We start from the raw sequence: 25,483 nt of genomic DNA, 5'->3' as shown, positions 1-25,483 counted from the left end.
AGATTCTGATACCTTTCCCAGGCACACTGATGAGTACCTTATTGCTCAAAATGGGGCTACTTGAGGAGTAAGATACTATTCAGTAAAACTAGCTACTACTCAGTATAACTATGGGCTGCACAGGCCCTGTAGGACGAATAAGGCTTGATTCTATGTTCTTTGAAGTCAGTGGTAAAACCCTCCTTGACTTTTAATGGTTCAGAATCTGACCTTACATCCTGAAACATATCTAGTAACATGGCAGGGTGAGAATAGGGGCCCCTGCTAAGGGGAGAAGAGGGACACAGAACTTCTGGCATGGAGGCAGAATGGTGTGTGTGTGGTGCAGAGTGCCTGCAATAGCAAGGGATGGAAGGGTGGCCCACAGGGAGAACTCTTGTGTGCAATGAGCTCGTCCTTCAGACTCAATGCAGCATGTTACCCTGTAGTTGTATTTAGCAGATGTTAATGAAATCAGTAAGTAAGTTGTTTGCTGTGGGGAATGTTCTCCCTAACTCATAGCTGTTCTGAATCAGCAGTGCCTTCCTCTTTACTGATTCTGCACACACACCTTCCAGTAACTAAGAGAAGTTTATTTCAGTTACTGATTTATAGAAACAGAGCAAATCATTCTCCAACAACATGAGAGATAGACAAATAGTAAACAACATTTAATTTACGGTGATTTTTTTTTTTTTTTTTGGATGACAAACCTGTACTTTGAAAATTGCACAATATGGAACCAGGAGGTACTGGAGCCTGTAATAACGTTAATGGGTCCTGTCTTGAAAATAATATAAATGAAGCTATACACATTGCATAAAGGCATCTGCATTTTGAAGACACTTGAAAATCCATGTTCCCCCTCTCTGTGGGTTTTATTTATCTGATAAATCTGATCCAGCTACTTCCCCTCCCCTTTCAGAATATTACTTTGCCTTCAGCATAAGAGCCTCTTTGCCCAATAACATTTCAGAACCAGAAAAATAGAGGATTGCCAACATTTAATGGTGGATATAAATACAGTTTTCAAATTTCAATTTAATCAGCACCAGGACAATGTAAATACTTTTAAACTTTTCTCCAAATGGCAGCGGAGTCTGAGTTCAAGCACATATCTAACTTAAAATTCTGGTTATCCTGCAAACAGATTGCTGTTGTGCTTTGCACATGTAAAACCCTGTTCATAAAATTAAACTACCCCTCCAGCCCCTCCCATCCCCCACCCTAAAAAAAAACACCTTACACATCACATCTCTGCAATTCCTATTTGGCAACATTTTGTCTTTATACAGATTAAACTCTTCATCCCATTGTCTAGCTCTTCCTTGATTAAAAGCAGTCATCAAAGCAGAGAAGTGACCAACAAAAATCCATGGATACCATGTACACCTTCTGGGCGTTAAATGCAGAGAGCTAAAGAAACTGAACATAGTTTTGTGGAATAAGTCCTCTCCTGCCATTTAGAGTTCCTTCAAGCCATCCTGGTTCTCTGGAAAATTGCACTACAGAAGGAAGAAAAAGGTTTTATTAGTCTCCACTGTATTTCTATTAAACTTGCAGCTTCAACTTGTATCTTCCTGAAAAAAGCACAGCAAAGCATTAAACCTTTTGCACAGACCAGTGTGGAGACCATAGCTAGGAAAGGAGGAGGGTTCTGATTAACTCATTTAAATATTGGTATGTGCCACCTAGGAGTTAGGACACGCCAGACTCGCAGGGGTTCTCATAACGAAAATTGTGGTGACCTCGGAGCGCAGCCACCAACTCTTGCTAGTGTCAATTTTTCCTAAAATACTTAATTACCTTTAGGAAAAACAAATAAATATGCACATATACAGGTCCAAATCAGTGTAATTTATTTACAGAGGGTTTTTTGCAACCTAATAATAAAAATAATATACAGTTGTCTCTATTCTTTACTGGATCTAAACAGAATAGAAACACATAAGGTGCTTTGCATGTTCTTGTCTTTTATTTTATTTGGGGGCGTTTGTTTGGGGGGGTTGGTTTTTTTTTGCTTGTTTGGTTGCTTTTTTAATGACTTGCTAGCTAGTAAGTCTGCTTCTGTGAAATGTGATTCCTGTACGTTTGTTAATATCACTTTTCACAGCAGCAGACTTGATAGGTAGAAGACAGTGAAAAGTGATATTAACAAACATACAAATACCACTTTTCACAACAGACTTACTCGGCTCTGGTAAGCCAAAGGGCAAATTAAGCCCTGGATGGGGAGGTGGTTAAGGAAGCAGCGGAGGTCCGGGGTGATGGGGTGGAGAGCCTGGGGCTGGGGCCAGAGGACAGAGTCCACCACCCAAGAGCCAAAGCCTGAACCCGACTGCCCCTGGGAAGGTGGGGAACTCAAACTGGCTGCCTGTTTGTCTCTCTGCTGCTTCCCCCCACCCCCAGTCACTGCTAAGGAGTCTGTGGCCGCATGAAAAGCCCCTGGTGACCGCATGCAGCCAGTGGCTGTATTCGAGAAACTCTGTGCCAGAGGCCATGGTTGAGCATGAGAGCCAAATCTGGTTGGGTTGGTTGGTTGCAGGAAGATTGGGCATTTTTTGTGGTCAGCCTAGGAGATCAGGACATGGTGAAGGGGTTTGAAAGGAAGGTCTGGGAAGGATACAAAGTGAAAGTGCTTGCAGGGCACCATATCAGGAGGAAGGTTAGATCTTGACTCTTAACAGGGATTATAGCAGTGTTTAAAAGCTTAGTGCGGAGCGGTTACAGTTCTTGCCAAGCACAGTAGGGGAAGTTTTAGCAGTTGAGAACAGGGCAAGACCAAAAACTTGTCCTGGGTGTAGGGGGTGAGTTTGGAAGCTTGGAGCTGTGGGGGAAGTCAGATCAGGTTTTACTGCAAGAGGTTTAAGGCATGTGAAGTGTGGGGGGGGGGGGGCTAGACGCAAGTCAGGTGACTTTGGCTCATGGGGCTTGGATTGCAGGGCTATAAAACTGCCATGTAGACATTTGGGCTCAGGCTAGAACTCTGGCACCCTGGGCATCAGAGGGTACCAGAGCCCAGGTTCCAGTCCAAGCCTGAACATCGACATTGCAATTTTATAGACCCGCAGCCCACAAGTTCACATGGGCCAGCTGCGGGTGTTTTATTGTAGTGTAGGTGTGCCAGGAGACACTTAGGTTCCTTGACTTTCAATGAAACTTAGGTTCCTTAGTCACTTAAAAATGGCACGTGTGTACTTCTGAAAAATGTACGATGTGCACGTTCTTTTCCTCTGTCCCAAGGTGAATACTATTCACTGCTCTGGCAAGTGCTGTCAAAATAAAGACTGTAGTGTGAAGAGGACTTTAAAAATGTAGAGAGCAGAACTGCCTTCAGATTTTAAAATGATGCTTTAACAGTTATAGCAGTAATCTGGCAGCACATTTTGTAATGGAAGATTTTCATTTAAAATTTACCAAAGGAAAAATAGTGCATAGACAAGTACCTTTTTAAATCTCTCCACACATAGTAACTTACATTACTATTAATAATTAGCATGCCCGCCCGCCCTTTGCCACTTTCATTCCATGACTACAGCCTACGCGCGCACTCACTTATAAATGCAACCCTGACACCACCACGGAGCCTCCCTCCAAAAGTTTCGTCACCCCAGTATGGCTCAACCACAGTGAGCAAACACTCACACTGCTGAGACAACCCGGCCCTCCTCCTGAGGGGGACACAACCGCAAGACTGGCGAGTGAAAGTCAGAACTCACTTTTATCAAAAAGGAACATGAACTCAGGACAGAAACAAAGAAAAAACTATAAATGTGAAACTCTTCCTTGCAATTTGGAATTCAAAGTCTAAAATATATTTTGGGCAAATCAATATATAGACACAACAGGGGTGAGGGATGGGGGGGTCAGACATACAGTGTATACAATTCAAAGGCCCAGTTTAACAACCCCAAATTAGGGTACATATACAGTCAGATCAAATTCAAAGAGTTGAAGTCACTTGGGAGTTGAGGACACCTGACAGGCTGAAGACCTAAAACTGTTGCAGAAGAGGAGATCTTAGCTGAGCCACATGAGATCACTGGATTGGCAGCACTAGCAGTTAATTTTAGAAGCCACTTTATGAATAACTGTTGTTTAGATTTTAGTGTGAAATAACCAATACAGCACTTTAGGATGTAACCCCCGGACCCCATCATTTAAAAATGGGATTTTTGAGTGAACAATATCATTTTCACCCCAAGGAAACCAGAAATGGAACAGCAGGGATATTACAGGATCAGTAGCGAGGTGCAAGAGAGCTCTGTGTTTGGGAAGTTTGCATACCATCCATCTGCATTACACCTGGCTCAGGCAGAATTATTGGTATGTCACTTTCATGAAGATAAAATTCACAGGGGTGCTGTGAAGATTAAAGAAAAGGACAAAGTAAGTATAATGGTGAGATCACCACACTGATGTTGATCCAGATTTATAAACTGTGCCCAGACTAGTAGGCCCTAATTTTAACCTGCTTTGATGTCTCCGTTTTCTCCATTCATCTTTTTCCTAAATGTATTGTACAAACACATTCACTAACAATCTCACCAGACTCAGTTGCTCTGGATCATACACAGTGCCATTAAAGTTCTCTTTAAATCCAAGTTGTTCAGCTCCAATTTTTCAGGAAAATCTCCAGCTCAGGAGCAGCTCTTTGGTGTCCCCCTTCTGTCATTTCTTCTCAATCAACCATGATTACAGTTCTTAGCACTTTCTCAAATCTGCCTCTATTAAAAATACCTTGCTGCAGAGACTATGCACGGGGCCTCAAAACTACTCATCACTGGACCAAGCATCCCACAGGAGTTATGTTTTATGTTGCCCTGGGACAGGAAGGGACAGTATTTGTAGTTCAAAAAATACAGGGCAAAGAAATTAAAATGAACTATGACACAGCGACATTAACCATGGCCTGGAAAGACTGCACCACATTGCTGATCGAAGACTAATTCTCAAAAGCTATCACCTCCTGGGCCAGTGGGAATACCAGCTGAGAAACCCACTGCAGTACCTGAATTTGCCCTCATTACCTCATAGTGGAGACAAACTTGGAGAGAGGTTCCAGGGTGAAGGTCTAAGGAGTGCCACAGAAACAATATTACCAGTTTTACCTAGGTAAGCTAAATAGATGGTGTTACTTCTAATTGCAAATAGGTTTGCCAACTTTCTAATTGCACAAAACCAAACACCCTAGCCCTTCCCCCTTTTTGAGGCCACGCCCTCTGCCCCACCCACCCCTTCCCCAAGGCCCCACTCATTACATTCCTCCTCCCTTGGTGGCTCGCTCTCCCCCACTCTCACTCACTTTCACTGGGCTGGGGTGCGGGAGGGGATGAGGGCTCTAACTGGGGTTGCGGGCTCCAGGGTGGGGCCAGAAATGAAGAGTTCAGGGTGCAGGAGGGGGCTCCTGGCTGGGGCAGGAGGTTGGGGTGTGGGAGGGGATGAGAGTTCTGGGGTGGGGTCAGGGATGAGGGGTTTGGGTGCAGGAGTGGGCTCCAGGTTGGGGGGGTCTGAGGATGGGCTCTGGGGTGGGGCCAGGGATGAGGGGTTTGGGGTGCAGGAGGGGGCTCCAGGCTCAGGGGTGGGGCTGAGGGATTTGGAATGTGGGCTTACCTTGGGCAGCTCCTGGTCAGCGGCACAGCGAGACTAAGGCAGTGCGCCCCAAAAGTGGCCAGCAGGTCCAGATCCTAGGTGAGGGGGCCAAGAGCCTCTGTGCGCTGCTCTCACCACAGGGACCACCTCTGCAGCAACCATTGGCCTTGGTTATCGGCCAATGGGGGTGCAAAGTTGGTGCTAGGGCGGGGGCAGCGCGCAGAGCCCCCTGACTCTCTTCCCCCCTGCCTACGAGCCGGACCTGCTGGCTGCTTCTGGAGCACAGCGCAGAGACAGGACAGATACGGACTAGCGTGCCTTAGCCACGCAGTACCGGCGACTGGACTTTTAATGGCCCAGTCAGTGGTGCTGACCGGAGCTGCCAGTGTCCCTTTTCAACCAGGTGTTCTGGTCGAAACTAGATGCTTGGCAACCCTAATTGCAAATACTTATTTAGGCCCATGGTCTGAGTATTCCTACATCTCTGACTGCCAGATGCTGGGATTGGATGACAGGGGATGATCACTTGGTAAGTGCCCTGTTCTGTTTGTTTTCTTTGAAGCATCTGGCATTGGCCACTGTCAAAAGACAGAATACATGGACCAGTATGGCCATTTCTTATGTTCTTATTATGTTGAGAACCTGCAAGAAACCCCACCCAGAGACCTGCTTGAGTCAACAAGGGCTTGTCCACATGGAGAGTTGTTCCCGAATAGCTGTTTCTGATTAACTCCATATGTGGATCCTCTTATTCTGGAATAAAACAGGAATAGTTAACCCACTGTTGGTCATGTCTGTGTGAACATTTAGTTTGTGGCAAGTTGGATACTGCTAAGGCAAAAGTCTCAGACAACTGCACACGCACCTAGAATGGAATACAGTCTAGGGCCAGGCTGAGCAAAAGGACATGTCCATGACAATAATTGATGGGAGAGCATTGTTAGATTAATAACAGTGAGGCCAAGAGCAAAAGCAGGGGGGAGAAAAGGAAAGAAGAACGGGAGGGGGGGGGGAGAGAGACAGGAAAAACAGAGCTGGGGGGGAGGAGGGGAGACACATAAAACCCTAATGGAAGCAACACCTTTTGTCAGACACTAATTTAACAGTTACTTTAATGGTTGATATTAGCTATATGTCAACTTGATTGATGCATTGTCACTTTGATAGTTAAGGTTATTGGTAGAGCAGCAAAATTGATGTATTATTATTTTAATTCTTCATTTGGGGGCTTATTAGGGCATATGGGAATTTAAATTGAGTAAGTGAAGAACCTGAATTGATTCAATGGAGTCTGATTTCAGTATAAATGCACCAGGGGGTAGATACTATAATAGGTGAAGAGACAGGTACTTCTCTGAAGGAATTTCAAAGACGGGCTAAAAACAAGGAGATGGCTTTAAAATATTTGAAGAACATGAGATTCCCTAAATACCTTTTCATTCTGACAAAGCCTGTTTATGATATGTCCAAATGGGAATCGTTATGAAACACTGTCATTATGTCATGTCTAGTCTCACCCTGACCACATTACTTCTCTGTTGTTTCCATTTTCCTGTCTTGCTTTTTAGATTATAAATTTTGCCCTCTTTTCTGCTTGCCTGGCATCTAGGACCTTGTGCATGATACCAAACCAAATAAATAAAAAGCAGTGAGTCCATTGGTGAGGCTATAATTAGCTTTCACTATGATCCCATTCTTATTCCCCACCCCTAACTACAAATTACTGTATAGTCCAACTTTTAGGAAGGATATAGTCCAAAAGCAGTCTGCTGCTAAGAGCACTACCAAATTGTACTACTATCAAAGGGCAGAATTCGGCCAGGGTGAGAAGGATTTCAGCCCCAAACTCTTCTTATCCTGGTGCAAAGAAGGAGGGCAAAGCAGGCCAAGGGAGAGAGGATGTGCTGCTGGACGAACTTTACTGCTGCTCTGAAAAAGCAGCAACATAATTCCTGGCTCCTAACTATCCCCCTGGACATAAAGTACCAGCTGGCTGGGGGCCTGGCCATGCACTGTAACTGAAACACCATGCCCTGTTGGGTGCACCCTGGATTTGGGCAACTGGGCCTCACTCCTAGGACCCTTCCTTTGCACTAGGAAAGAATCTTGGCCTGTGGCCATATTAGTGCACAAGAGAGGGGACAAAGCTCCCAACAGTCCCTTCTCCCCCACTCAGCTGGTGAGAGTGCAACACAGGGCAGGATTCAGCCCTCGGTGTTGTGTTAGAAAGCCCACTCTGTACACCATTTGCTTCAAAAACCCAGATTTTTCCTCTATGTGGATCTCTGACTGATAAAGATCCCTCCTAGTCATGTTAAAAAAAATGGTAAATTAAAATAACTTGCATTAGAGACTTTGAAGAGAACAATCATTTAGCTAATTTCTCTTTAAAAGGTCTCCCACCTAACTTGATGCAGACGTGATCTGCCTGCAAGGCAGCTCTGTGACAGGAAGCACGTCCACCAAGCACATTCCTTTACTGAGAGTACTGGAGGGAGAAGAGTGTGACTGGGGGCCCCAGATCTTCTCATCTGCTGTAACACACAGAACTGAAACCAGGAGCAGGCTTGTTTGGGGGAATATGTCTCTGCACAGCCAAACAAAAGTTTGTGATATACGATATGTCTGCTTAAATTAAGTTTGTTTTTCTGGGGGCGGAAGAAAGGGGGTTCTTGTGCAGTGAAAAAAACATTTTGCTGAACTCCCCACTTGTTCCAGCTTATTAAAAAACTCAGAAGAAACATTCTGGTGGGGTGGGGGAGAGGGAGGTGATGAAAAGCTTTTAGTTTCTGAGAAACTTTCCACACACATTTTTTGGTCCAATATAACAGTTAGTAGGATGAATTGCTGAATATATGGGCCATATTTAGCTATCTTTTTTTAAAAAAATATGCCTGTGCGTTGATTTTTTAGCTGCTGTAGTCTGTATACTTTTTACCTTTTCCTACTGGATCTAAGCTGGGAACTTGGAATTCCCCCTGCGTTAGGGGCACACTTCAGAGATTCTCTTCCTTGGTGTCTGTGTGTCACTCTAAGCACATACTAGTCAGTATAGTTTGGCTGCGCACAATTTAATCCCTCCTTCCCCTAGGACAGTGTGTCACAATTTCAGGGTAACTGCACATGTATCCCCCCTCCATGGTCCACTCCAGGAGTACCCAGTCAGGTCTCCGGTCTCCAGCCATCAACTGACTCTGGGCAGTCCTACTCCTTCTGACCAGAGGTTTTTAGGCTACACAGCTCTCTGCCTTACACTATGATATCCCTAGCAAGCCAGTCTGCCTCTTGGCCAATGCCTGTGCTTTGCTTTCTCTCCAGGGGCTCACTAACAACAGTGCATTGCCCATAGTTACAAGTCACCACTCTGCTCTTTCTAAGCAAGCAAATTATTCGTAAGGTTACAGAGAAAACACAATAAACACAAACAGATTTAAATGTACCAGGGGTCACCCATCAGTCTTATGGGTCCTTACTAGGCCAAATTCTTTCCAACCCTTCTGCAAAGGCTGGGGGACACACTGTAGCAGAAGGTCCGGTCCATTGGCTGATCAGAAAGAAGGCCAGTAGTTGGTTCAAGCTCATCCTTTTATAGCAGTGGTTTTCAACCTGGGGTCTGCAGACTATGTCTAAGGGGTCAGTGAAAGTCTATTGTTACCCTAGAAAGTGTTTTTCAATCTGTGGTTCACAGACTCTGTCTAAGTTTTCCAAAGGGGTCCACACCTCCATTCAAAATGAAAAAAGATTGAAAAAACATTGTTTTATACCAAAAGCCCTTTCTTTCTTACCTAGTCTCTGGAAAACCCAGTATATGCAAACCACCTCACAGGGTGAACCTTCTCTGGAATTGTTTAGTCCCAGTGATTCAGCTTCATCACCCACACGGTCTTTTAGTTCCTGGAGGAGCTGTGGTTACCTTTCCCCCATGGAGCAGAACACAGTCATATATAAACCATTAATTAACGTAATACAATGGTCCCCAAAGATCACAGAATCAGAGAAATGTAGGGCTGCAAAAGACTATGAGAAGTCATCAGTTCCAGTCCCTGTGCTGAGGCAGGACCAAGTAAACCTAAACCGTCCATGACAGGTGTTTGTCCAACCTCTTCAGAAAAACCTCCACTGATGGAAATTTCACAGCCTCCCTTGGAAGCCTATTTCAAAGCTTTACTAACCTGACAGAAAGTTTTTCTTAATGTCTAGCCTAAATCTCCCTTGCGGCAGATTCAGCCCGTTACTTCTTCTCCTACCTTCAGTGAACATGGATAACAATTGATCACAGTCTTCTTTTTCACAGACTATTTGAAGAACTTATCAGGTGCCCCCTCAGTCTTCCCCCACCCAAGACTTAAGTATGCCCAGTTTTTTAACCTTTCCTCATAGGTCAGGTTTTCTAAATCTTTTATCATTTTTATTGATTTCCTCAGGACTCTCTCCAGTTTGTCCACATCTTTTCTAAGGTGGGGCACCCAGAACTAGACACAACACTCCAACAGAGGCCTCACCAGTGCCCAGCTGAGCAGACAATTACCTCCTGTGTCTTACATATGACATTCCTGTTAATACAATACTAGCCTTTTTTGCAACTGCATATTCAGTTTGTGATCCACTATAATCCCCCAAATCCTTTTCTGTAGTATTACCACATAGCCAGTTATTCCCTATTTTGTAGTTGGCATCTGATTTTTCCTTCTTAAGTGCCCTTGTCTTTATTGAATTTCATCTTGTTGAATTCAGACCAATTGTCTGATTTGTTAAGGTTGTTTTGAATTCTAATCCTGTCCTCCAAAGTGCTAGCAACCCCTCCCAGGTTGGCGTCATCTGCAAATTTTGTAAGTATACGCTTGACTCCATTACCAAAAAGTTATTAATAAAAAAATATTGATTAGGACTGGACCCTGGACTGACCCCTGTGAGACCATGCTAGATACGCCCTCCCAGTTTGACAGCAGAGTTGCGATATCTGTCACACAGCACATATCAACTTTCTGACACTAGTAGCAAGTTGAACAACTGGTACTAAATTAGGAGGTACCAGGTATGTTGGTCAAGGGAAGAATTTCCAGGCTCTTCTGGATCAGTGTGCCCCTTGTTCCAGCACACAGATCTCAGCATTTTTTACAAAATTTTCAGAGAATAACTTGGGAGCTTCAAACTGCACAAAATTTGGGTGAGCATTTTGATGAACTTAAGTTTTGGGGTTTTTTCAGTGTGACACCATGTATCAAGGCCTTGTAACAGAGGAGGTTGTGGGGTACTCTTGCTATCATTTGATGTTTTTTAATAGCAGTGCATAGTACATTGCATTCATAGGGCAATAACTGCCAAACATAACATTTAAAATCCTTCACAACAGCCCCTGCTTCCATGTCCCCGCATGCTCTGCTGTCCTCCTGGTGAGGAGAAGCCAGGCTGGCTACTCCTTCTCTGGCATTTTTAGGGGTAGATGACATGTCCAGTCCCCTCCTAGATCTTCAGGAATTAAATAATAGTCCCTGCTAGCACAAGGGCAGAACTACAGGAAAAGCTCCTGTCAACTCAGTGTCCCTGGGACAGAAGCAGCTGATGGGAAGCTAGGATAGATGAACTAAATTTGGGATGCCCAGGACAAATCAGGATGGTTGGCAAGTACACCCTCAAAATGAGGATCTCTTTATGGACATCCATATTTATCTGTATATTCATGTGCATAGACATACACCATCACTTGGCCCCACGTAATGCATACTCACCCCTTATATACATATATTCACCATTCCTCCCTGCCCCCTCCCCCCAAAAAATCCCTATGCTGCTCTAAATCCTGAGGTTAACTTAGGAAAATGATGCCTCAACACAAAGCCCCATGGAATTTACAAAGCTAAGTTTGTGAAAAAGAAAGTTCACATACAGAGATGCTTTTCTGTGCTGCCAAATCAGCATTTCTACACAATTGCAAGTGCCTCCTCACCTGAGCCTAGAGTATCATCACCACAGTGTGCTTATACATGCCCAAGAAAATGTATATCAATACGCCAGAAATCCATTAAGTTCCGGACTATTTGTAGTCAGCCACCTTGGCATACCACTAACAGTTATGAATGTATTTTTGTCTGAGGCCATTTAGGAGGGTTTTCAGTTTGCTTGTTTTAACATTTGTGTGTACAGAGTACTTACCATCTTCAAAAACTGCTCCTATTTGAAAAGATAATTCAGAGCTATGTTCTGCCTCACAAGGGTACACTGCTCTTGCTCTTCTGTTGAGAACACTGAAAGTGTGACATAAAATGAAATATGCTTATCAATGGCTAAAAGAAACAAATATCCATTTATAACACATTTGGGGCCCAATTTCAGAACTTTAAGCACAGAATTTCATGTGCACAATTGCGTGTTCCTAATTTGCACACACAAACAGCACAATTTCATTTCACAGCTTGCCATCTGAACTTGTGCATATCCAGTTTGTACATCTAATCATAGCTATGCACACACACTTGTGCACATCTCACTTTTAAAAACAAACTATGTAAAACACTGCCCAAGGAAATCAGCAATGAAACAAACATTAGGTAAAGGATAGAGTACTTAATCTTAAAATCATAATCTTTAGATATTGAGACCCATTTAATCAGGGAATTTCAGCTTCACGTTTTCAGTCTTCCTGTATGCAGTCCTGTATTTGAACTGTTCTTGTAGTTTCTTACCATACAACAGTCTAGAAAACCACAGAATATGTTCTGTCCTATGTAAAATTTTGGATAGTATTCTAGAGATGTATTTAAGAGGTTTGATAATGAAATATCACTGCAAATTTTTCCAGGATAACTACGCACTTCTGAAGCTACCATGACCAGAAATCTTAGAGCTTTTTTGGCTAAATAAACAGTAACTGGATGCTTTGCAATGCATTATTTTGACAAAGTAACCACGTTATTAATTCATCATTTGTTGAGTCCTCACAGCAAAAAAACTGTACAAAAAAAATTGGAAGGGACACCGTCCCTGACCCAATGAACGTGCAGAGTCAAAAGGACAATACAGCGGTAGCACAGTGTAACACGTGGCCAAAACCAGAATTTTTGACAAAGTGGCGTAGAGGATTTGTTAGTATGTCTGACTGCTTTCCCTAGCAAAGTTAGTAGTACAGCAGTCCTTTGTTTAAGAAGGAAAAGATGAGGTGATAGAGGCCTAGTGCATCCTGGGCAGAAGGCAGAGGGAAAACAAAGAAGACGGCACAATGACAAGAGTGGGAGGAGATTGAGGGGGCAAAAGGAATGAGGAGAAAAATATGAAAGTAGAGACATGGAGAGTGGAAGAATTATGCAGAGTCTTGAAGGCAAGGACAAGAAGCTTGAATTTGATATGGAAGGCAAAGGAATACAGGTGGAGTTGTGTTTTGATTAGGGACCATCCACCTGTAATATAGTAAATAGTTGAGGAAAACAGCAAATAAGATACATTATAAGCAAGAAGTAGAGATCCACTCAAGACAGTTCACACTGTTGCCATTATTCCCCAAGCAGTTATAAATACTACCTTGAGCAGTATGAGGCATCTCTCTGCTTGCAAATGGCTACATTCTTGAATCTGCGGTGGTTTCTGTATTACAGTGGTTTTCAACCTTTCGTCATGTGCAGACTCCTGAACATTTCTGAAGGGAGGTCCAGACCCCATTGGAAATCATTGAAAGTCTGTGGACACCCCAGAGAACAGGTTGAAAACCACTGTTCTGTGGTCATGAGAACCCGTCCCAGACCCCTTAGACATGGTCTGCAGACCCCCAGATTGAAAACCACTGCTGTGTTACAGTAGAACCTCAGAGTTACAAACACCTCGGGAATGGAGGTTGTTTGTAACTCTGAAATGTTCATAACTCTGAACAAAATATTATAGTTGTTCTTTCAACAGTTTACAACTGAACATTGGATTTAATACAGGTTTGAAATTTCACTATGCAGAAGAAAAATGCTGCTTTCCCTTTGGTTTTTTTTTCAGTAGTTTACACTTAACATAGTATTGTACTGTATTTGCTTTTTTGGGAGGGGTGGGGAGAAGGCTATCTCTGCTGCTCCCTTATTGTGTATTTCCAGTTCCAAATGAGGTACGCGGTTGACTGGTCACTCCCTAACTCTGGTGTTCCTAACTCTGAGGTTCTATTGTACATTAAGACCCAACTTTGCTTTTTTCCTTAGGACAATGATAGAGAGAGAAGGAAGTAAAGAAAACATCAACAAAAATTGAAGTGTACATTGTACCTTTCAGCCGGTCTGTCACTCCCTGTGGCAGAGGTGGGGAAGGGGAAAGATGACAGTGCTGGAGTTCTGGTAGTTGAGGTAGGTGTTGTGGTGGACTGTGTATTCAACCATGAGACCATCGGTGAACGAGTCTGACTGGGGCTAAGGGAAGAAATTTTTCAGGGCTACATTAATAACTTGCATGTAATTCTCTTTCACATCAGAAACATTCCATGTGGGACTCTGTGACAACTGAACTCCTTAAAACTCAAGATTAGTGGGGTCACTGAACTGATTTTCCAGCCATGGTTCTGAACGTCCTGACGAAGTATTTCTCCTACATGCCCTATATCCCAGGACAAAGACATCTCTCCAAGTGATGATAAACTCGATAAAAATGCAAACGTTTCCAATTCCTTATGTAATAAAGGCAGATACAATGGAACCACATCTTGCAGGCTATTATTTGAGCTGCCACTACCTACGCCTTTACAAGTTTTGACAAATCTATTTTAAGATCTTTTCAGTACTGCACTAAGCCATGTGTGGCTGGAGGCTTTCAAAAGAGGTTGTAGCTATTACAATGGTGGGATCATGATGCTGGCTCTCAGCATTAGTGTCACATTTGAGCACGGCATGAGCCTTCATGGCCTCTGTCAGGGGTTGTGGAGATGTCAAGAGAACAAAGCCCCTCCCAACGGTGATATTAGAACAATGCTCACTGTGATGCTTCTGGACTGAGATCGAGAGGCCACACAACCTGGGCAGTTTGTTGAAGATTCAGACCAACCAGAATCTTTGGAAAACAGTAACTTCTATATTTATGAGTCACAATGAAATCTGGCGTAGAAAGAAATCCAAACCTTTTTCATAACCTTATTTGCTGAGCATAAACAATGTGCTCATCTGTGAACAGAACTGACGAGAAGTCGCAATGACTTTACCATCCAAGAATATTATATATTGTGTGTGCGCGTGCTCAGGTGCACACGTGCCAGGAAGGAGAAATAGCTATTGACCAGGGTTAAACTTGTTTTAAACTCTGTGACTGTAAAACACAGACAAGCTCCCATTCTTCTCACATACTACACACACTACTTCTAATTTCATATGTTAAAAAACTAAAAGACACAAAAACCTTAAGTTTCTCCCTATTTTGAATCTCATTTCAGGATACACAAAAAAGGCCAAAGTGGTTAAAAGAAATGAACATCCGTATCTTTTGTGGAATAAAGGCGCTGAAGTGCAAGCAACACCTATGTAAAAACACAGTTCAAATGACGAACATGTTGGTAACATTCATTGAGGCATCATCACCAATCATCCTGCAGGGCTAACTATGCTAATCTGACTACATTACTGGTTAAGTAAGGTGCAGACTTGTACATGCCTGAAAATATTAAGGTCCCGATTCGCAGACTTCAATAACTCAATGCTGATTTACATCTGCTGAGGGTCTTAAAGTATGTTTGTATTTAAATAAGCCCAACATTTAAAAACATCATATGGATTGTTTTTTATTTACTTTTAATATTTCCCACTTTAAAACCAGTGCCAGGCTGATTTCTGAAACCCATATAAAGTATAAAGAAAGGAAAAAAATATTCTGGGTTTGTTTACTCTATTACCAAAACTAAAGTATATCAGCACCCACTTAAACCACTAAACGTAGCAACCACCAACAACTCAAGGATGTTCTACCAAATGAAGTACCTTCTCGAATTGCAGTTCAGATTTGGCATCCTTGGTTCTCAACCAGTGAATAATGAACATATTAATCCATGAATATTTGGTTAAAAAAACAAAACAAAAAACCCCCTACCAAATGTATTACTCTGTTTCTAATTATTTGACCAGCTGTACCAGTGAAAAAAACTAGTTTTGTGCATGCGTGCGTGTGAGAGAGAGAGAGAGAAAGAGAACAGGTTGAGGGGTTAGAAACAAAACTTACATTTTTTACTAAAAATCTCTCATCCAGAAACATAATTCACAAGGATGAATACAACATAAAAGATGGGTTCCCTTTGAGTGTTGGCGGAGGGGGGAGACAGAGAGAAGAATGTGTCCAGAGAGGGGTAGGGGAAGAAATGAAATGCTCAGATCAATATGTATGTCTCATGTTATGTGAATTACTACACAAGATGATCAGTAGTGTATCAACCAAGAAGAATGCACTGCTCCTCACCTGAGGCACAGTGTAAAACTGAATACAAATATAGATATATTCGCTGGGAGCCTAGTGTAAATCCAATATTTCCAGTGGAAAAACCTTTAGAACTGCAGGCACCTCTGAGCTATGTGCTACTCCCTCCCCCACTTTTTGATGTATTCTCTTAATACGATTCAGCTGTAGAGAAAGCACTGCGGTACTGCTCTTGAATTCGCCTGTCAGTTTCAGCTTGTGGTTACAGATCAAGAGTTCATGGTCTATGATGCAGCAATGAAAAACCCTATTTCTGGACATAACATGGTAAAACAATCACTAATAACAAAAATATGAAGCACCCATCTAACCTACTTGTATTTTAGATTTTCTTTTTTTATTTACTATACTTGGCTACCTAAAGAACCACTGATTTGATTCTATTTTTAAACTAAAGTTTTTACTCAATACAAAAAATCTTTCCAATGCTGCACAAGCCCCCTACTGCAGGATTTTTTTTAAAAAAAGGATATTTGTGGTAAAGTTATTTACACAAAAAGATATTTAAAGATAAAGTTGTAAGAAAAGCCTTGTTTACCAAGATGATAATAAAAACCTACTAGTTTATCTTATCTCAAATTTAAGGCAGTTTGTTAAAGAAATCCACGCTCCTAAAGGCTGAAATGAATGCAATGTGTTTCCTGTGGAAAAAAACCCTGACATAATCATCTCTCTTTGAGAAGAAATGTTATTGTCTGGTATAGAGAATCAGGGGGGAGGGGGAAGGGGGAAGGAGGAACAGCCTTACTGAAAATAAGCTAGAGATTTCATACTGATATTCAGAAACAAACTCCTGAAAACAAGATTTTATTGGATGTTTATCTGGCTGGTTCCTAAGGTAACACAGCTACCGAGGAGTCTCTTATCTTGAGAGCAAGCAAGAGAGAGAGCCTGTGAAAAGAATCTACACTCTAACTTTTTAGAAAATAGATTTGTTTCATAGAAGGGTTTGGTAGCCCTGTGTCTGTCATATCACACTGTGTTACTGACACAAAACTCTGTAAAAGTGCTTATAAAATGTTTTATTACAATAAGACATATATCAAAAGGTATATTGGCTATTTCTGATTCAATATGCCATCCAGTATTCTCCAGTACCAGACAACACACTCCATGCATATTAAACTTTCTCACTGTATGAAAGCTCAGACTTTTTGGTGAGGGTTGGGGGGAAGATACACTGCTGGATGCAGTTTCTACTGTTGTAGTTTGAGCCAGAGCAGGGGACAGCATCCAAAGGGCAGGAACTCCCTCCTTTGGTCAAGAAAAAAGACCCACCACCACTTGGAAGGAACGTGTACAGCACGCATAAATCTTCATTTGTACAGAAGTGGATCAGCCAACACTGGAACAGAGGTTTCTTTAAACCTAGACTGTGAAGTCTCAGTGGAGCAGCTAACACATTAGTGCAATGATCTTTCATGCCAGTCTGGTAAATCTAAAGCATACAGCTACAGCAGCTGTCCTAGGCTAAAGCATTTTAAAATTATAATTTAGTTAAAACAAAATAAAGCATATGTATATCTGTATGCTACAGCAAACTGCAGACCAAAGGCTGTTCCTCTTCCAGAAATCAAGAGTAATTGTATTCCCTGGATTGAAAAGAGCTGCTGTAAGAGAAAGAGGATAATAGACTGCAATGCAGAGCCCATTATTTTATAACCCTCCCTCTGGTAACATGTATACAGTTTATCCCATATAATATGACACAGTGATTCTAGTGCACTGTTTTTAGCTGTCTAAACCACTTTTTGAAGACATTCTAAGTGATAGCCAACCCTGTTTCATGTAGGAAACACACGACTTCAGCGTCGAGTTAGATTGTGCCTGTTTCAATGGAATTGCAAAAATGGTGGTCATTACTGCCCTTGTACCACAAAAGGCAGAATTAAAACAAGTGCCAAATACCCCCACACACCTCCAAAAACTGCAGTCACTGAGTGGATGACAATGATGAAACAATAGCAGGCTACAAAAATGAGCACAACTAGTGTGTATGATTTCTGTATAATTGGATCATGTCTTTTTTAAAGCTGTTTAAATGTGTTCTTCCTCTAAAATAACTTAAAGACCTCAGATAATCACACAGAAGGAACATAACAAGGTTCAAGACTGTCATTAAAGTCACCTGCCACCTGTACAGAGATTGCGAATTTGCATCACCACCCAAAGCTACAGAAAGGAACCACTTCAGTTTTTTAGGGAGATAAGCTGACTGATTGTAGACATAACAAGGCTGATGGGAATTCATTTGGTAGTCAGACAAATAGGAGTAATTATCTCTAAGACTTTCGTTGTGTTCAGGACATTGCTATTTCCTCCTTCCCCTGACAGCTCCTTTGACACTGGTTTTCCTCTTCAGGATTTCAGCCATCCTGAGATTTACTGTTGCTTTGCTTTGATCATTAGTTTCCTAACCCACTGTTCACAAACATCCAGAAAGGCATTCTATGGTGATTTGGGGAATCTGTCTATGGACAACTTATGAATTCTGATTTATTTTATGAGCTCTATGTATAACTCTAACTCTCATTATGTAATAAAGTAACCATGGGCTGACAAGGACTGTGTCATATATCACACACCCTGTCTAGAAGAAGCTATAGACAAACAAAAGAGGTTGTTAGCATTCTAATGACTGTTCTCTGGCCAGGCAATAAGTATACTAAAGAGGGTGCCTGAGCTGGAAGAATCCAATTAATTCCAGGTGATCTCAGGCAGGGGAGTTTGGAGCAGTGGAATTTCCCCAGAAGAGACTACAAACGTGAGGAGTTAATTCAGCTGTTTAAAAACACAGAGATTAGGTGAGTCAGGGTGACAAAGCTAGAAGGAGAGAGGAACAAAATGGGACAGGATTTTGGAGGAATAAGGAACCTTATTGCCTACCAAACCAGCAAGAGGAGAAGGAAACTGGCTGCAGGTGAGAGGGAGACTCCATATTCTGGTGAAACCATGAGGCTCCAAAACAGGGTTCTTGACCAGGGCTGAGACACACTCAAAACACAAACAGTATGGTCAAATGTAGCCCTGGTCACTATTATACAAACTTCTTTTGTGCATTTCAGAACAGGGAAACAGAAATACAGTTTGTGTCTAATGTAATGCAGCGACATTGATAATATAATACTGGTACTGTAATATATATAAACTAAATATTTCCCATCATACCATTTAAATATGAATTTATAGCACTATAGAAAATGAAACAATTAATTCACACTACTGTGGTTCTTTTGGGTAATGTTGACCACTAACTTGGCTCCTGAACTGCTGAGGTCTGAGTAGTACTACTGTACAGTGCCTAGGACAAGAGGTCCCTGAACTGTAATACAAATAATTAACAGCAGCAACAGTAGCTCTCTGGCACACTAAACAAACATTTAGGAGCTCTGTGCATTTTTTGCTGTGTTCTTAAATATTTACTTCTTTAACGAGGCTGAATATTACTGTTCTTCACCTTCATCAACAAAAGGTTTAACCCCAAAGAGAGCATTTCCCAGGCCTAGGCAACTCACTACAGGAGCACTATTGCAAATGCATCTTCAACCTTCAGCTGTGAGTGATTTCACATTCCTCTGTTTCAAATGATCACTGGACGAAACTAGGTGGATGGCTGGCTCAGCTTTAGAGTCTACACTACACAGAAAAAAGAAATCGCATTGTGTCAGCTGTTCTTCTTCATTAAAGCAATAAAATATTTTGCACTTCTTCATGCCATGTAGCCAAGGATCTCACAGGGCTTTACAAAAAACAACACACTGAAGCAGGAAAGTATCATCCTCATTTTAGGCGTGAAGAAAACTGAGGGACTGAGCGATTAAGTGACAGAAGTCACACACCAAAGTCTGTTTCAGAACCAGGAATATCAAATAGATCCAATTATAATTTCTATGGCTTAAGTCACAAGATACTTCCCTTCCAGTTTCAGAGGGGAGAAGACACATCACAAGGAAAATTCCCTTTTTTGCGTGGAGTTATATGAGTTATAAATTTAGAAAGAAATACAAACTTAAAAGTATGTTAAGAAGTATTTTACAATTCAGACTAAAGATAGAATTGGAGAAACTGCCTTTGCAATACCTGAACAGTGAGAAAGAGAACACAGTTTTTAAACAGAAGTATTTGGCTATTTTAACTTAGAGCACCTGTGACAGTGCAGGGAATGAACACCTATGAGTTCCAGGAGGTGGATGGGCCTTTGCCCACCCACATCTGAAAGCCCCTTCCCCAGCCTAAAAGGAGGACTGACTAAACCCAGGGCTCAAATGATTTGGGGGGACATCTAATAAGAAAACAGGGACAGGAGTGAGGTCATAAGGCCATAAGCAAGGATCCAGAGGGGGACACCAAGCAGAGAACCCTGAACAGTGCCCACTGCTCCTTGAAGGTGTCTAGGGAGCCAGCGGACGCAGCCCAGAGGAACTCTGCCCAGATGTGTAATCGAAGGGAGGAATGGAATGGAAGTAGGCCCCACAGTTGCAGAGCACCTCCCCATCCAGCATCCTCCTTCTGCTTAATAGATGGCCACACTGGCCAGGGCCAGGAAAAGGTTGATGAGAAGGTCTCATGACTTTGTGGGGCCATGGACAGGGTATGCATAGATCAGGAGGTGTGGGGAAAAGTGCAGCCAAAACCTAATAAAAGGTTCTGGAGGAGCCAGAAAAGGGGCTGCAAGGACTGGGCTGTCTCCCAAGATCTGTGAGAGTGATGGGTCGTCTTTCAGGATAGGTTGTACATCCTTGATGATGTGTTGGAGAGGTTTTAGTTGGGGGCTGAAGGTGATGGCTAGTGGCGTTCTGTTGTTTTCTTTGTTGGGCCTGTCCTGTAGTAGGTAACTTCTGGGTACACTTCTGGCTCTGTCAATCTGTTTCTTCACTTCAGCAGGTGGGTATTGTAGTTGTAAGAACGTTTGATAGAGATCTTGTAGGTGTTTGTCTCTGTCTGAGGGGTTGGCCTTGCTTACAGACAGCCCTCCAACCTGAAGCAAATGCTCACCAGCAACCACACACCACACAACAGAACCACTAACCCAGGAACCTACCCTTGCAATGAAGCTTGTTGCCAACTGTGTCCACATATCTATTTAGGGGACACCATCATAGGGCCACATCAGCCTCACTATCAGAGGCTCGTTCACCTGCACATCTACCAATGTGATATATGCCATCATGTGCCAGCAATGCCCCTCTGCCATGTACACTGGCCAAACTGGACAGTCTCTACTTAAAAAAATAAATGGACACAAATCAGATGTCAAGAATTATAACATTCAAAAACCAGTCGGAGAACACTTCAATCTCTTTGGTCACTCGATTACAGACCTAAAAGTTGCAATTCTTCAACAAAAAAACTTCAAAAACAGACTCCAACGAGAGATTGCTGAATTGGAATTAATTTGCAAACTGGATACAATTAATTCAGGCTTGAATAGAGACTGGGAGTGGACGGGTCATTACACAAAGTAAAACTATTTCCCCATGTTTATTTCGCCCGCCCCCCACGGCTCTTCCTCAGACATTCTTGTCAACTGCTGGAAATGGCCCAACTTGATTACCACTACAAAAGGTCCCCTCCCATCCCCCACCCGCTGGTAATAGCTCACCTTACCAGATCACTCTTGTTACAGTAGTGTATGGTAACACCCATTATTGTTTCGTGTTCTCTGTGTATATAAATCTCCCCACTGTATTTTCCACAGTATGCGTCTGATGAAGTGAGCTGTAGCTCACGAAAGCTTATGCTCAAATAAATTGGTTAGTCTCTAAGGTGCCAAAAGCACTCCTTTTCTTTTTACAAAATGCAATTTTCCTAGCTAGCCTGCACATGCACGCACACACACCCCCTTTCCTGACATAAAACCTCAAGAAGAAAAATTGCAGACAAAAGAGGGATTTCGTGCTTCTACTGAAAGTTACCACTTGCTTAGAAAGTCATTATGGATCTGCATCACTTAACTACAAGCAAAAAAAAAGGGGGGGGGGAAGAGAAAATTACAATCCAATCCAGAGGCAACAGTGCCCAAAGCACATCCATATAAACGAGAGCAAATAGACCCAGCTATAATTACATGGACGCTTTAAAGACTTTTGTCCTTTCGCCCCATTTGGGAAATATGTTATTACAATTAATAAGTACTTATCAATGACATATATATATAGCATATATATCGTATAAGCAGGCCAGGCCACTCAAAATGTCATAAAGGAAAATATCTATAACAAAAAAGCAAAATCTCTTCCCCAGACTTACTTCATTCACCTTTTTGCCTTTCAAGGTTAAAGATTTTTTTCATGATATTTTAAATTTTGTATGAATAATAAACCAGGGAATTCACTCAGAGTTTGATTTACGATAAAAAATGTCAGCCTCCTTATGTTTCAGGCTTGGCCGTGTTGTGAATTGAGCCCCAGTGTACTAAAACTTGCAATGTCACATTTTGCTGAACTAGAATCAAGCTCACTAACTGCTACAAAGCCTATTCAAGTGACAAACTGCAAATTAATTGAAAATACAGGCATTTTTATATGTTAATGTATTATACAGATCTAAGCCTGCCCTTGAATAGCAATGTTCAGCTCCTATTAACTTTAATAGGTTCTGTATGTATGTATGCATCCAAGGCCAGAATTTGGTCATACATCTTGATGGTAACATACTACCACCCACAACTACTACAGTGTGTAGACACTTCTTCAGGTTAGGTATATGGGGGACCCAGTGGTTTGAAATAAAACAATTGTAATTTATTTTGCACAGAATACTTTACAAATGCAATGCCTAAATAAAACAGTGTAAATCATGAAACTGCTAGTAGTAAAACATCTTGACTTTCCAGACTAAAAAGCTAAAATATAATTTAGCACAGTGTTTCACAACCAGGGGTATGTGTGCCCCTGGGGGTCCGCAGAGGTCTTCCAGGGGGCATTCAACTCATCTAGATATTTGCCTCATTTTACAACAAGCTGCATAAAAAGCACTAGTAAAGTCGGTACAAACTAAAATTTCATACAATGACTTATTTGTACTCCTCTATATATGATACACTGAAATGTAAGTACAATATTTATATTCCAATCAATTAATTTTATAATTATATTAAATTCATAAAAGAGCTCAGATTCCATAAATTGTCCTATTAGTATGCCCTCTTCACAAAGGCTTCCTTTCTCTATAAAATCCTCTTCATTCAAATCTACCCTTAGAGATTTATCTACATGTTTTCAAGCTCTCTGTCTCTTCATATTTAACCGAGACGGACAATTCTTCCTCTTCCTCAGGCAGTGCATCTTCATCCCCAGATGCAGTGTAAGTATTGTCCAGCTCATCTTCAGCAGCCATAATACCACCACATTTTGTTTGGTTTAGGAGAAGACTCTGTTCTCCCTCTTCTTCCACCTTTCCTCATCTGAGTTATTGATTTCAGATATCTGGTCTCGTAATGAAGATGCAAATTTGTTCAGGGAATCATCCAGTTCATCAGTCCCCTCTGTGCTCTCTTCATCCATGTCAGCCTTATTGTCAAGTATGACATGGCACTAAACCAAACTCATCACTCTCTGTGACTACAGTGCTCTGAACACCTTCAGAGTCTGACATACTGTACGTTTCAATATCATGTTCACTTGCTGGAACAGGGAGATCTCCATTTTCACTGTATTCATCCAAGTCTTGATCAAAAAGTATCACATTTTTCTGCCATTTCTTATCTTGGTCATGTTCCTCCTCCTCCTCATTTCCACTTTCTGTATCTACACATCTTGGTTTAAAGTCCTCATTATCACCAGAAATCATCTCTTCAATTACAAAGGAATCTTCCTGGGCAATTCCCAAATGTCCTATATCACCTGCCATTTCTTCTTCGGTCAGGCTTTCAGAGACAAACACCTCTGAAGGATCAATTGTACATGCCTGAGGCATGTCTATACTTCTATCAGTAATATTAATACAATCAACTGCTACCACTTCCCGCATTTTGTCAGCTACATTTTGCATATCAGTGGCATCATGCTTTATGGCATCCTTTTCAGGTTCTAAACTTTGTGATGTCTCCTCATTGACATTAAAAGGCTTTTTTGGGCTAAATTTTGTAGGGTTTTTGTGCGGCAAAGCAAAATATTTGTAAGTTGCCCTTAAGCAGTGAAGAATATATTCATATTTATAAATACGGCAGGCGACCAGCTTGGCTTACCAGTGAAATCCTTGCTGATCTTAAACACAAAAAAGAAGCTTACAAGAAGTGGAAGATTGGACAAATGACCAGGGAAGAGTATAAAAATATTGCTCGGGCATGCAGGAGTGAAATCAGGAAGGCCAAATCACATCTAGAGTTGCAGCTAGCAAGAGACGTTAAGAGTAACAAAAAAAGTTTCTTCAGGTATGTTAGCAACAAGAAGAAAGTCAAGGAAAGTGTGGGCCCCTTACTGAACAAGGGAGGCAACCGAGTGACAGAGGATGTGGAAAAAGCTAATGTACTCAATGCTTTTTTTGCCTCTGTCTTCACGAACAAGGTCAGCTCCCAGACTGCTGCACTGGGCAGCACAGCATGGGGAGGAGGTGACCAGCCCTCGGTGGACAAAGAAGTGGTTCAGGACTATTTAGAAAAGCTGGACGAGCACAAGTCCATGGGGCTAGATGCGCTGCATCCGAGAGTGCTAAAGGAGTTGGTGGATGTGATTGCAAAGCCATTGGCCATTATCTTTGAAAACTCATGGCAACTGGGGGAGGTCCTGGACGACTGGAAAAAGGCTAATGTAGTGCCCATCTTTAAAAAAGGGAAGAAGGAGGATCCTGCGAACTACAGGCCAGTCAGCCTCACCTCCGTCCCTGGAAAAATCATGGAGCAGGTCCTCAAGGAATCAGTTCTGAAGCACTTAGAGGAGAGGAAAGTGATCAGGAACAGTCAGCATGGATTCACCAAGAGCAAGTCATGCCTGACTAATCTAATTGCCTTCTAATGACAAGATAACTGGCTCTGTGGATGAAGGGAAAGTAGTGGACGTGGTGTTCCTTGACTTTAGCAAAGCTTTTGACACGGTCTCCCACGGTATCTTGCCAGCAAGTTAAAGAAGTATGGGCTGGATGAATGGACGATAAGGTGGATAGAAAGTTGGCCAGATTGTCAGGCTCAACGGGTAGTGATCAATGGCTCCATGTCTAGCTGGCAGCCGGTATCAAGTGGAGTGCCCAAAGGGTCGGTCCTCGGGCCAGTTTTGTTCAATATCTTCATAAATGATCTGGAGGATGGTGTGGATTGCACCCTCAGCAAGTTTGCAGATGACACTAAACTGGGAGGAGAGGTAGATACACTGGAAGGTAGGGATAGGATACAGAGGGTCCTAGACAAATTAGAGGACTGGGCCAAAAGAAATCTGATGAGGTTCAACAAGGACATGTGCAGAGTCCTGCACTTACGATGGAAGAATCCCTTGCACCGCTACAGACTAGGGACCGAATAGCTAGGCAGCAGTTCTGCAGAAAAGGACCTAGGGTTACAGTG

At 42.2% G+C, this 25,483-nt stretch overlaps 1 protein-coding gene across 2 annotated transcripts in view; it reads right to left on the bottom strand.

The window, feature by feature from the left end:
• Positions 1–621: 621 nt before the first annotated feature.
• The window catches only part of ARHGAP10 (Rho GTPase activating protein 10), a 242,359-nt gene continuing 217,497 nt past the window's right edge, over positions 622–25,483 (bottom strand). The window contains exons 21-23 of one of the 2 annotated variants that reach the window (XM_084625524.1): positions 13,806–13,946; positions 11,725–11,816; positions 622–1,484 (exon numbers count right to left, since the gene is read on the bottom strand). In XM_084625524.1, coding sequence (XP_084481650.1) covers positions 1,396–1,484; positions 11,725–11,816; positions 13,806–13,946 — 322 coding nt within the window. In that variant the 3' untranslated portion in view covers positions 622–1,395. The remainder of the gene's footprint in view (positions 1,485–11,724; positions 11,817–13,805; positions 13,947–25,483) is intronic. The other variant, XM_084625525.1, reaches the window with a different exon arrangement.

Source organism: Lepidochelys olivacea, assembly GCF_965140295.1.
Source record: "Lepidochelys olivacea isolate rLepOli2 genome assembly, chromosome: 4".
Classification (NCBI taxonomy): Eukaryota; Metazoa; Chordata; order Testudines; family Cheloniidae; genus Lepidochelys; species Lepidochelys olivacea.
The sequence above is the reverse complement of the archived record's forward strand: the minus strand, read 5'-3'. Positions and strand labels throughout refer to the sequence as shown.